At 32.5% G+C, this 14,412-nt stretch overlaps 1 protein-coding gene across 1 annotated transcript; it reads left to right on the top strand.

Moving 5' to 3' along the window:
• The first annotated feature begins 3,340 nt into the window (after positions 1-3,340).
• LOC127719291 (solute carrier family 40 member 1-like) lies at positions 3,341-14,159 on the top strand. Its single transcript, XM_052225305.1, has 8 exons — positions 3,341-3,344; positions 5,618-5,682; positions 6,145-6,304; positions 7,412-7,657; positions 9,006-9,230; positions 10,397-10,759; positions 11,620-12,069; positions 13,906-14,159. The coding sequence occupies exons 1-8, from the start codon at positions 3,341-3,343 to the stop codon at positions 14,157-14,159; spliced, it is 1,767 nt and encodes a 588-aa protein (XP_052081265.1).
• The last annotated feature ends 253 nt before the right edge of the window (positions 14,160-14,412 follow it).

Raw genomic sequence — 14,412 nt, 5'->3', positions numbered from 1 at the left:
TCTGTCCTGTGACTTTCTGTACTTAGGTTTCATGGTTATATACAATAGTTATATAACTATCTTTTTAATGAGGTAACAACAGCCAACAAAATCACTGACATTGTTTAACCTTATATCAGAAATATATCTATTCCTATTCATAATTTGGGATATATATATATTTTAAAAGGGATAAAAAATTCAAGAAATGAATAAAATTTTTCTTCTGATTAGGGGTAAACTATAAAGTAATACATCCTGCTTGACGCACACTGATTAAAAAGATCACACCTGGTCAGAGAGTAATAAATTTTAAATAACATCCATTGAAAATTACAACATCCTGTAAAACTTAAATAACAAGGCCTTTGAATTCACTAGATAAGTAATACACGAGTTTAAGAAAAATATGGTTTTCTTTTTACCTGTAAAACACCTGTACTGAGGTAATTAAACCATTAAACCTCATTAAACTGCTTCTTGTATGCCATGTCTTTAATTTTGACAAAACGTATTTAAATTTAATTAAAATAAATTTCTACTGCTACTTTGGAATACATTTCCTTTTTTAAAAGGTTATCAAGGATAAAAAGATGAAAGTTTTATTATTATTATTATATTAAATTTTTGATTTTACAAAACAAAGGTGTCAATTCTAACATTTATTAAGTTGCTTTATATACTATTTTATATATATTTTGATAAAAAAAAAATTGAATAACATTTAAGATATTTGAATAATGGTTGAAAGTTATAGTATTTTTGATGCATAAATCAATGTGAACATGATATCATGTATATGAAAATTCATTTAACGAACTTAATTTATTACATGATATTTTTTTAATCCAACCAGAAATTTGATCACCTTGTTTTATTTTAATTTTAAATGTAATATACATTTTATATATATATATATATATATGAATAACAGTTCCTAAATTAATGAAAAAATAATATAGATAGATACAAAAAATAGGTCTAGGTTGGTTAAGACTTGGTCGAGTATGGTTCAGACTAGGTCGAGTATGGTTCAGACTAGGTCGAGCATGGTTCAGACTTGGTCGAGAATGGTTAAGACTATGTCGGGTATGGTTCAGACTCGTATAAAATGGTTAAGTACTGGTCGAGTAAAGGTCGAGTACAAGTTCAGACTGTTTAGTATGGTTCAGACTACAGTCGAGTAATATCAAGTAAATTTCAGACCAATTCAGACTGGTCGAGTAAAAATCAGTTCAGTCGAGTACAAATATAGGCCATTTCAGACTTTTACTGGTTTGTAGTGAAACCAAAGACGTTGTGATTGACTGACAAAGTCCGGAACAATTAAAACTCAATCTATGAATTGACGACAGTAAAATTATGATTTCATAAAAAGATAAGATTAGAACACTGAAATTATCCTTTGAAAGGTGATAGCAAATACGGGTTTTAAATCTGAATTAGATTTATTTTAATCTCTGAAACATTTTGCAATCATTCTATCAAATTTAAGATAAAAGAGAGAGACGGAAGATACCGAATGGATATTCCAATCCATAGGTCAAAGACAATATGACTACGACAGTGTGAGAAAAAAAAAACACCAAATAGAGAAGCAACAGCCTATAAAACACAAAACAGAAAGCTTTAGACTGTGCAACATAAACCACACTACAAGCATGTAATGATCTCGTGTTCTCCGGAAGAGTCAAAAGAATCTGCTCATCACTTGACAACCCACGTGTTGCTCTTAAGAACCGAAAGTAAAATTAAGTAATATGGTATTACGATTTAAACAAAAATATGTGTATGATTGACAATATGACAACTACCCACCATAGAACATTTATGATTTATTAAGCAACAGACAACTTTTTTCTTTTTTTTTCAGATAACAATCAAAGCTGAAAACAATAAGAAAATTCAAAATTGAAATGACACAGTCAGGTATTTTAACTGTAGCAAACAAATATGCATACCAATCATACAAGCTCCGCCTCTATATAGAGAGTCATTTTTTACATTGATGTTTAGCCTGCTACTAATTAATGATGGAATTAATGCAGTGTTCTCTGCCAAAAGGAGGCTTGTACTCATGTTCTTAGAACATTTTTTATCACACCTGTTCAACTCGTTATACAATCGAAGCTATGTATGTTCTTTAATCTGTGTCCGGTTTGATAATTTTATATAATCAAAAACAGGCATGCGTTATGACTATGCATAAAATTATACATAGTACATACTTAGTAGTATATCTCGTTCTATCATTCATTTGCTTCATATCATGATGACACAAATTCGGGTAGCCGTGCCATGTCTAGATTTTTTGTAAGTTACGTTACCTTTAAATCCCACTACATATATAAAAAGATCGAGATGTGGTCAAAAGAGAAATCCCTAGAGACAAAATTAAGAGGATGTAAACCACTACAAGTCTTAGTACGGCCTTCAACAACGAGAAAAGCAAAACCTTAAACGTAATACGGTATAGTCAGCATGAAACAAAAGAAGACATTCAAACGACAAAACCAAAGGCCTGATTTATGCTAAAAACAATAATTGGGAAATAAGTATGACAGTATGATTTGAATCATCTCCGTCGATTAAGGAGATGTCATCATCTGAAAATAAATTGTTTCAAACTCGAATGGAAGTGAGAAAAAATACTTTCCATAGAAAATAAGTAAAAATTAAAAACATTGAGTTTTAAAGAAAAAACAAATTGTTCTTCTTTCTATATTTTGAATTATTAGTTTAGTTTTTATTTTAGTTTTCAAAAATGTTATTCCCGAGACAGAAAAAATGTAAGTCCTGCCTGAAAAAAAAATGGTAGGCCTGCGAGAGAAAAAAAAATCATATCTCTTTAAAAATGGCAGATGCATTCAGACATTTTTACAAATACGGTTGGCCTTCATCCGAGACTAGTTTTATCTGTAAAATGACACACAGTCCATTTTATTTTTCATTAATCTTTTCAATTACAATAATCAGTTGACAAACTTTTGTCACATGATCCTCACATATGTCTAAGTGATATGATTGTATAACAGTAAATAAATAATTATCAATTAAGGGTAGAAGTGCAGATAAATGTATTGATGAATAAAGTCGTAACCTACAGTCATTCACCGTAATCGTGTTATGCTTTAGTGTTCAGTTAATGCCAATTGAAATAAAAGCTTAGAAGAGAGACAGGAATTTGACATATATATGATTTTATTATAGACTAACCGATATAAACTTCTAGCACAATAACTGGAATGATTATTACCAAGACGAATAGGCGCTTGCTGTTGTGATAGTTTGTGACTGTCCTTAACTGTACCGAAAGTAAAACGTAAAATTATCTCTTGTTGTGAAAACTGGTTTGAGAAGGATGGGTAAGTTTTAATACTAGCATCTTTCTCACTTTCTCTGTAGATATATGATATATTGGCATTCAGCCTAGGGAAAAAATAAAAATTTGAAGATCAGGAAATAAAGGACATACAATTCTATTTTGAAAAGATTACCTTAGCTCTATTTGACAAAACCTTTTAGAATTTTGGGTCCTCAATGCTCTTCAACTTCCTACTTTATTTGGCCCTTTCAACTTGTTCGATTCGAGCGTCACTAATGGGTCTTTTGTAGACAAAACACGCGTCTGGCGTACAAAACTTTAATCCTGGTATCTATGATGAGTTTATTTCTTCATCTTGACTATTGTTAGAATGCCTTTTAATAGAGAATTAAAACCATAATATACACTTTATCACAATATCAAGACTGTTAAATTACTTCTATCTTAATCTTAATTTTTCACTTTTCTTTATTTCTGTTTTTGAAAAACTACAGATTAAGACGGTTTCATCTTTAATTGTAAAAAAGAAGATGTGGTATGATTGCCAATGAGACAACGCTCCACAAGAGACCAAATGACACAGCAATTAACAACTATAGGTCAACTTATTTCAATCGGCACTCGCAGTATCGTTTCCACTGACACGCCGAGTAAACAGCTCTCAGAGAATGCGCTATAGTGGTGAAATCTCGATCGAACTTGCTTATTAAATTTTTTTTCTTTTTCTTTTTTACCTGTAGTAGTTTAAAATTGCGAAGGGAAATGGGGAATGTGTCAAAGAGACAACAACCCGACCAAAGAGCAAAAACAGCCGAAGGCCACCAATTGGTCTTCAACACAGCGAGAAAATAAATCCCGCACCCGGAGGCGGGCTTCAGCTGGCCCCTATACAAAAATGTGTACTAGTTCAGTAAAAGCGGACGTCATACTAAACTCCAAAACATACAAATGAACTAAAATTGAAAAACATACAAGACTAAAAGATGCCAGAGACTCCTGACTTGGGACAGGCGCAAAAATGCGGCGGGGTTAAACATATTTTGTGAGATCTCAAACTTCACCCTATACCTCTAACCAATGTAGATTAAACAAACACACAGCAATACTCATAGTAAAACTCAGTTTAAAAGAAGTCCGAGTCCGATGTCAGAAAAGGTAACAAAAGAAACTAAGCAGAATGACAATGCTACAGTTTGACTGTTTAATGGATACTAGTATTTGTAAATGTAATATACCAGTAAACTAAATAAATACTTGCGAAAATGAATGTTACTACGGATGCGACTTTTTCTATGTATTATACATGTATTACTAGTAAAGTAAAATTCGACGCAGGTTTTTTTTTTTAATTTGCTAATATTTATAGTTAATTGTCCGTAAAATTCGTTTGGTCATAGCGGCGTTTTGCATTTGCGCCGATCTGCATTTCACTTGCGCCGATTTTTTCTTTCATTTGCGCCGATTTTGTCTTTCATGTGTGCCGATTGTGTACAGGTAAATTACAGGTGAATGTTATTTTTTATTTATCATTATAAACCTCTTCCATTAGCCAGTTGTACATATGTTATGAATTGTCAATTATAACATGTATGTAACCGACATATATGTTAGGGTGGTGCGAATAGAACTGTTTATTGTAATGCAAATGAAACGATTTTGAACCGTTATATGTCCTCTTACAGTTTTCAACGGGCGCAGCTGCCAGAAATGAGGTGGATAACGTGAAGTTGCGCATATATATATAAGTACTTAGTACGTAGTCTAAGAATGCATGACATTTGTCACAAGAAGGAGCGTCAGACATGTCAAACGTGAAGCAGTCCTCGATTGTATTTGGGGGAAGGAATGGTATCCCGAAATATTGCGATAGCCATTTACCATTGTCAATTGATTTGTCTTTATACTCTGTGCTTAGCCCAACAGACTGGATTTTCCTCCACCAGTTCTGAACCAGATGAAAACGACAACAATCTACTGCAGGGGACAACAGTTGTATGCATGTTAAAATTGACAATTCATAACATATGTACAACTGGCTAACTGAAAAGGTTTATAATGATAAATAAAAATAACATTCACCTGTAATTTACCTGTACACAATCGGCGCAAATGAAAGATAGAAATTTTTAGAAATCGGCGCAAATGTCATACGCCCGGTCATAGCTGTTTGGGGTTATTCTTGGATACCATGTAATATTTCGCTGTCCACAGGCACATGAATTGCATTACATATTTTCTTCCGAAAAAGAACTTTTTTATATTTTTTTTCCTTAAAGTATTTAATTACTATATTTGGAAATTTTCTATTTGTAGGACATCCTACAATAACACTGAAAACGAGGCTATTCGTCTATATCAGTCACTTTCTCTCAGCATGGGTGAGTATTTAAAAGGATTTGGCGGAGAACAATAAATGCCGTATCTCTTTAACAATAAACTTTCAATGGTACTTTTAAACGCGATGTAAATAATTGAATTTCATGTATTTTTATTCGAGAAAATTTCTGAACATGACAAAATATTTTTGAATAATTGGAGCATAATTTCTAAATGGTAGGAAAAAAATGAAGTGATGTGTTGAAATGTCTATAAAATCTGTTTTCTTCTTTAATCAATTGAATTTCCGATGAATATGGATAACGGGAAGTTGGTGCATATTTTAGGGATACAGCACCTCAACGACAAAAATAATCAAAAGCCATACAATATGAAACGTCAACAAACAGACTTTTTTTTTTAGTTTTTAGCAGTTTACACATCAAATAAACCTCTTGAAAAATGTGTTTAATCCAATAATAATTTTACTTTTCTTATAGCTAATGTTACTTTTCTTATTGAAGGGCGATCGTATGTGGCAGTTTGGGATTGGTTTGTTTTTAATTGAACTAGAGCCAGATTCTTTACAGCTGGTTGCTATATATGGCTTTATATCAGGCGCGATGACTCTTCTATTTTCCACCGTTATTGGTGATTGGGTTGACAGAACTGCTAGGTTAAAAGGTATTTTATAGTATGATAGATGATAATAGAGTATACTTGTAGGAGTAAGAAAGTTTGTGAACTGTAAAAAATTAGCAATAACAAATCAAGATGATAGCAATTTCATAAATGAAGTATCTTTCGGTAAATAATTCTATATATAACGTATCAATCAACGTAATGGTAAAATAGAAGTACTACGACTAGGTCCGTGTGCTTGTTCTTGAAACACAAGTATTGAAAAGGCATTGACAATGCGGGAAAAAAGTCGGGTTTTTTTCTCTCTCGCTCTCTCATATTAAATGGATACTAGGAAGATATTAAGTTTAACTGTTTGACAAATGTGGTTGGAATACCAAAAACAAAACACAACATTAACAATTTTGACAGAAGTCCCGATTTAAGTGGTATAAAAAGTAAAATCACAAAAATACTGAACTCCGAGGAAAATTCAAAAAGGAAAGTCCCCAATCAAATGGCAAAATCAAAAAAAACAAACACATCAAACGAATGGATAACAACTGTCATATTCCTGACTTGGTATAATTCTTTTAAAATGGAGAAATTTATGATTGCTGGAGAAATTTTTATTTGATTGGCTAGGGAAAAGCTAAAGCTGTTGTGAATTGTTAGGGAAAATATGCATTACCAGCATCGGTATGTGTATAAACCATGAAGTTCGCGATTTAACCCCCGTTTTTCTCTATGATGATTTGTGTTGTTTAAGTTTAGAAAGATATATCATCTTTAGTACCAGTGGTTGAGTATTTGAAAGCAATTTACTCTTGATTAAGAATGACTGGATAATAATATAGCGCTATATATTTATTTTAAAATAATTTCCTAAAACTTTTTCCTTGTTAAATTGTTTGTTTACTTTGATTTGATTCATAACGAATTGTTTAAATTAATGTTCATTAGTTTTCAGACTGTCTTTTTGTGCTGACATAACGTATCATTGATACATGTATGTCCATTTTCTGTAAATTTACTGTTTATAAAATGGTTGATTATTCGAAACACTAAGATTTTTCTACGCAAGGCATATATTATAATAGCCGTATTCGGCACAACTTTTCGGAATGTTTTGTAGTTTATAATTATTTCTGATAATCATTATGTTTTCAGCTGCAAGACTTTCTCTAGCAACGCAAAACATTTTTGTCGCCGTTTGTGCCGGAGTTGTATTTGTGGTTCACAAGTACCTAGACGAGATTAAAGCGGAATGGGAAGACGAATGGCTTCTAACGTTGTGTTTTGCCATTATCATTCTATTGGGAATCTGTGCTGACTTGGCAAGTGTAGCAAATACCATAGTTATAGAGAGAGACTGGGTCGTAGAACTTTGTCAACATGACACAGATCTTTTAGGCTGTAAGTTTTAGTCTAGTTTGAAGAGGTGTTTACACTGATAGTGATAAATATGAGGGTATGGATAGGGACCTTCATTTCTACATTTCTGCTACAGTATACGGACATGACCTTGACCTATAATGGTTTACTTTTATAAATTGTAACTTGGATGGAGAGTTGTCTCATTGGCACTCATACCACATCTTCCTATATCTATGAGTATGTCACTTTCGCATTTCTATAACAATTTTAACATTTTACTGACTACCCGTTTTTTAACCTGAAAACTATAGTCTTAGAGAGAAGACCGTTCTTTGCGTTTTGGACATACTTAAACAAAATGTCTGTTTTCTTTCAAACCGGGCAAGAATTTTCTGTTGTGATTGCACTATATATGAGGATCTAGATGGGGTTTACAAAATAGAGAATAATGGACAAGATATGCAGAATAAAGGGTGATCAAAATAAAGAATAGGGAAAAATAGACACAAAAATAATAAAGAAATAAAGAATAGAGAATAATGGGATGCTAAAATATATAGAATACAGAATAATGGGCAAAAAATCTAAAGAATAGAAATGAAGGATTCCACAAATACTCCCTTCTCTATTCATCTCACCATATACCCCTCCTTAAGACATCCTTGTGTGAGTAATGAAAGGGTTCGAAAACATATCTTACATTTATGTAGCATATTTAAAAATGTGGTCGAATTTGAGAGAAGGTCAGAAGGTAAATTATCAACAATTATGTATATAAACATCGTAGTTTGTTTTGTACAAATAAAGATTGGTATTTATCAGTATCCTTGATTTTATTATCTTGAAATAGGTCAACTTAAAAATTGTATTTATGCAATTGCTGTTTCAGTTTTCATAACATCAGTTGCGTTTTTTTTTTATCTTAATGCGCGTCTTCATGCAAGACACACCCGTTCTTATGATGAAACATATATGATTTCAGTAGCCGTAACTTTCTTAAAAAACAGTTAACTTTGAATTTGTTGTTTTGATATGTTCAGCACTGTCAAGCTCTGAATTGTTTGTACTTGTAAACAGTTCTTCCAGTGCGCCCGAAAACATGTTTAACCCCTCCACATTCAGGCTCATTCAGTGGTTGTCGTTTGTTATATTTTAACATATATTTTTTTATTGTTCTTTACATAGATCAGGCCGTTAGGTTTTTTCGTTTGAATTTTTTCACATTTGTTGTTTAGGAGCCTTTTATAGCTTACTATATGGTATGGGTTTTGATCATTGTTGAAGGCCGTACGGTGACCTCTAGTTGCTAATATTCTACTTATTTGGTCTTACATCTTCTTATATTTATACTAAATATTCAAAATACTTTTGCTATTATATTTAACAGCTATGACGGCAACTCTCAGATCAATTGATTTGACTACTAAACTAGCAGCTCCGATAGTGACAGGACAGGTCATTTACTTTCTGCATATTGGTTGGGGAGGAGTGTTCATAGCTTCATGGAATGTGGTGTCCCTTTTTGTGGAGTACAATATGATCAAGAAAGTTTATGACCAGATACCATCCCTTGCTGATCAGAAATTCAAAGAAGGATTAGACAGTGCAGAGGGTTTGTACTTAAAATGACCGTGTTTAACATACGCGATAAGTTGAGCACACAAATTACATTCTCCTTCAAGTCTTTTGTGCGTTCTTCGTCTCTCAACACTATGTGTACTTCGTAATTCAAAACATGTGATCTGCTGCACTTTCTTTATTTCAACACACGTAACATACTGCACTCTCAATGTTTGAAAGACACACTTATCGGACGACCGAAATACTGATATGTTTCCTAATGATACGCGTTAAATGCTTTGTGTGTGTATTTTATTTAAAAAAAATATTTCTCATTCTACCTGGCCTTAAATATTTTATGAATATTATCAAAAAGAAGGACCCTTTGATAAAAAAAAAGGTTTTAATGGTTTCTTTTTAAAATTTCCACATGACAGACTATTTTTGAATTTAAACACAATGTCGTGGACCATGCATGATACATGTAAAATACAAGTTCGACTCCGATGTTGGACATTTACTGTCCAAGAATTTTTGCTGAAGGCGGGAAAATATGTGGTCACTAGACCTAATACTAGTTTCAATTCGACTCAAAAATAGATGTTGGAAAGATGATAAACTCTGCCTTCCAAAGGCCTATTTGATACCATTTAGTTCAGCTGTACTTAAATGTACATGTTTAGGGTTTTTTTTATATTTTATTAATTCTTAAGATTTCTTCAACAGAAGTTTTGTAGTATATAAAACGTAAGGTGTAAACGATTCCAACAAACAAACGGACTCTTAAGAATACAGTAAAAACAATATTTTCATTGACGAGTGTCACAGGTGGAACCGGAACTGCTTGATTTCGGTAGCAGCCCTCCATATTGCCTGATTTGTCCAGAGTTGTCCTGTAGATTTTTTTTTTCATATTTCATTCTAAACTAATTTAGTTGGATACCTTCTACATAGAAAGAATCGCGTGAGTCTACTTGTCGCTATGTTTGCAGTAAGCATTTTACCGCGATATTGACCCTACACACTGCACAAGGTCTTACAAGGTGAACATTGAACACGGTGAAGATTTGGCTGAGTCTCCTCAAGAACAACTTACATACAAAACCCGACGCAAAAATAACTCAATGCACTGTATTCTAGAATTTCGAATAACATGGAGTCAATTTTCTTCTCTTTAGTTCCATTAATTCCAATTTCATTTTATAAATTTCATTCCAGAAACTACAGATGAAACCTCACCACTGATTGGGAATGATAGCAGCAAAGGAGTTAAATACAACCAAGATGACAAATCTGTCACGATCGAAGATGGACAATCGGAGTACACATATGGTAGCAACGAAAATCAAAATGGCGGACCTTCTAAAGAAAAGGATGTTGGCATTGACATCGAAGATGAACTACCTAAAAAAAATAAAGCAGAAGATAAAAAGCCTAAATCATGGTGTTACACAGTGTTCTACAGTTTTATAGTTTTGTACAAGGGATGGCGGATTTTTATGAGTTACAAAGTTGCCTTTGCTGGTCTTGGTCTCGCCACGCTCTATATGACTGTACTAGGTTTTGATAATATCACAGTTGGTAAGAATGAATATTTTTTCTCTAATTCGATCATATTGAAGACGAACGATTAACAATTTATTAAAGATTTTAATGCTAAAACCAGGAATTGAAGAGATAGATAAAAGCTTTTCATTTGTTTTGTTTAAAGTATTTTCTACACATTCTATATAATGTTAACGTTGTCATAGAGAGCATGTGCAGTAATAGAGTTACATTGTTCAGTAATAGAGTTACATTGTGCAGTAATAGAGTTACATTGTGCAGTAATAGAGTTACATAAGTGTATTTGGACATCAATTTAAAACAAGCGTGAATGGTGTCTGGCAAATAATTATATAGAATGATGCAGTCCTTATGAAACATCATTGTAAAGTAATAATTATTCATGCTCTGAAGGGGGTCCGGATGGGGTCCTTAATTACTGTTTTTCTTATTACTTTTTATGTCAGTTTTCTCTATTCTTTATACTTTATGCCCATTATTCTCTACTTTTATTTTTTCGCCCTATTTATCTCTATTCTTTTTTTTTTTTGGTATTGTTTATGTAGATTTTGTCTATTATTCTCGATTCTGTAAATCCCATCCAGCTCCTCATGAAGTACTATTTAGTTCATTTTTCATAATTGTTTGTTATTAAAACTTATCTCCTTCATCAACTAGTTAAAATCAAGGTTAAGATATTTTATCAGATACACTAACTTTATGTTAATATTTATGCATTGATGATTTTATAAATTTAAAGTAAAAATAAATTCTTCTCGAATATCTATTAGCAAATTTGTGAGTTCATCATAATGATTCCTAGGAACATTTTCGTCTAAATACAGCTATGCGTATGTATTTGTTTTCATTCACGCACTTCTTTTATTACATTGTAGGTTATGCATATTCACAAGGAATATCCGAGTCCCTTCTTGGTATATTTATGGCCGTCGGGTCATTGTTTGGTATTACTGGAACATTTGCATATCCGCTTTTCCGAAAACATTTAGGATTAAAATCAACCGGTCTAACAGGAATGGTTTTCCAAATTACCTGTTTGAGCGCATGCGTAGTATCAATATTCTTACCTGGAAGTCCATTCGATTTGTTACATCGACTGAATGATGATGATAGTTCGATAATAAATGGGACTGAAGCCTCTACAGTCACGATTCCAACTTCTGCGTCCACGGAACTTTTTACTCTAAACACATCCGTATCCGTATCCGATCCCACAACAATAATATTTCAAAATACAACACGTGCGGCTGAAAATGACAGTGACGAACCTGATTCCTACTTATCCATTGGATTTTTCCTTGGAGGACTCATTGTTGCTAGATTTGGTAATTTTATTTTCGGTTATAATTTTTTTATTGTATGTACAAAATAATTCCTTTTCATTCATTAATAGACTATTTTTTTTATATTAACCGACTTTTGACTACGGATTATATAATTTTCGACATATTACCTCTTCTGTGTTATGACATTCTGGTACTCGGTCAAGTAAGAGCATCTAAAAGAAGTAAAACCAAGCTTATTAACAATGCAATTTTTTGTAGGGGGTATTTATTTTTTCCGATGATTTTGTCGTGTGTAGAAAACATAAAACAGTTATTTTCCCCAAAACATTTCGCCGATTGTAAGCTTGAATTTACTTTGTTTAGTTACTCTTACTTGCTCGAGTACAATAATGTCCTATCACAGAGTAGATTACCTGTCGAAAAAATTATATACTCCGGAGTCAAAAGTCGGTAATATGAAAATAGTCTGTTAGTATTGTTGCTATGTTGGTTATTAATTGAATACCTTTGAACGATAAAATGTCACGTACTTGATATCATGTACTAGTTTTATTTTTTAAAGATCACACAACCATATCACTTCCGAAATCATTTCCGTTAATTCACAAATATTGGACTGTTGGTTCCGTCCATGGGCTGTCTAAGCGTTAACTGATAAAAAGGGAAAAGAAATCACGAATTAAAAACCATAAGTCAAAGACAGACGGACAACACCATGGATAAAAGAAAGAAAATGAAAAAGAGCACAAAACACAACATTAAACATTACGAACCAAATATAAAACAGAGAGTGAACACATGTGATCCGGAAGGGTAGGCAGTAAATATCCGTTGTGTTGCTGAAGTATAATTATGGATGATAAAGAGCATACCTCGCGTTGGTATTATTCATATTTGGAGACTGCATACCTATCGAGTCATGTGACTTTTTTTGTTGCTATAACAACCTGAACATCTGTTAGTCAGTTATTATAGACAACAGTAATTTAAACATTTAATGGTACTAGTTTTACTGTACCAGATGCGCATTTTTATCATAAATATCTCTAAACATTTTCATTCTTTTCTTGTGAAAAATGAAATATTGGTTTGCATCTATACTATTAAATGAGAAGACCTCATTTTGTGTGTCGCTTCTCTTCCTTCCACAATAAATGAATCATCAGGTCTCTGTGTTATAGGTATCATGCATAGTCGCATTTGTCATCCTCGCTTATGATTATTCCGTTTGGGTTATTTTTGGAGGAAAACGAAAATAAAGGCAGACGGACTTTTAAGTCATAGACAAGACTTCCAATTAGGAATGTTTACATAGTTTATGAAGGCGTTATTCAGCATTGACATCTTCACAAAGAACTAAAAAAAAAAATTGTCATATTTCACATCTATTTTTTAAAACTAATTCACCTAATATTTTATGGATTTCATTGTAAATTTTGATTCATTTAAATACAGTCACAATTTCTTGTTATTATTGGACTGTCGTCGTCATCTGTCAACAACTAATTTCCGCAGTTTTCCCTCTTTGTCCATTCTCACGTCTTTTCCACATAAAAACACAATATTAATTCTTTAGATACCTTCGATAGCCCTCCCATTTCTACATAATGAGGTTTATAACAAAAACCTAAGTTTGCTGGTGAAAAATTCAAAACGTTATATTGACATCAGTTTATGTTTAAGATACTTTAAAAAATGTGATACCTTTCCTGAAATTCTCCAGTCACTAAAATCGTTTACAACAATTCATCCTACAACAGTTTACATACTTTCAACCACGCTCTTAATGCCCGCGATTTCGCGATGTGTTCTAGTGATCTTTAATTCGACCATTGAATTTCAATGACACATTTATACTTCTTGTATATTTTTCAGGATTATGGATAGCAGATCTTTCCATAACACAGCTCTTCTTGCAAACGGTAAAAGAAAAAGAACGAGGTCTGGTCAGTGGTGTACAGAACTCTTTGAATCAGTTAATGGACATGTTGAAGGCTTTGATGGTCATACTAGCTCCATACCCAGAAGAATTCGGGTTACTGACAATTCTGTCGTTTGCCTTTGTTTGTATGGGATGTCTTTTGTACATAAAATTCGTTTGTTCAAACAGGGGAATATCATATGGTTAGATTCTTTAACTTTTTGTTTTTGGTTGTTTTTGTGGTTTTTTTTTCTTTTCTTTCTTTCTTTCTTTCTTTTTTGTATGAGTGTGTGAAAAGTATATGTTTAACATAACTTTATAGTGTCCTAACGTAGAGGAACATCAATTTTGTATTTTCTTTCCTTTTTTTTTTCTTTCCTTGTTTGTTTTTTTTTTTTGTGTAAGAAATGTATATGTTTAACATAACTTAAAAAGTGTCCTAACGTTTATGAACATTTCGA

The sequence above is a fragment of the Mytilus californianus genome, unplaced genomic scaffold, assembly GCF_021869535.1.
Source record: "Mytilus californianus isolate M0D057914Y unplaced genomic scaffold, xbMytCali1.0.p SCAF_11, whole genome shotgun sequence".
Lineage (NCBI taxonomy): Eukaryota > Metazoa > Mollusca > Bivalvia > Mytilida > Mytilidae > Mytilus > Mytilus californianus.
The sequence above is the reverse complement of the archived record's forward strand: the minus strand, read 5'-3'. Positions and strand labels throughout refer to the sequence as shown.

Bases quoted from the DNA above. Each gene is read 5' to 3' on its own strand.
- LOC127719291 (XM_052225305.1), top strand. The intron at 9,231-10,396 runs GTTTGTACTTAA...ATTTCATTCCAG, and splicing joins AGGATTAGACAGTGCAGAGG to AAACTACAGATGAAACCTCA. The intron at 10,760-11,619 runs GTAAGAATGAAT...ATTACATTGTAG, and splicing joins TTTTGATAATATCACAGTTG to GTTATGCATATTCACAAGGA.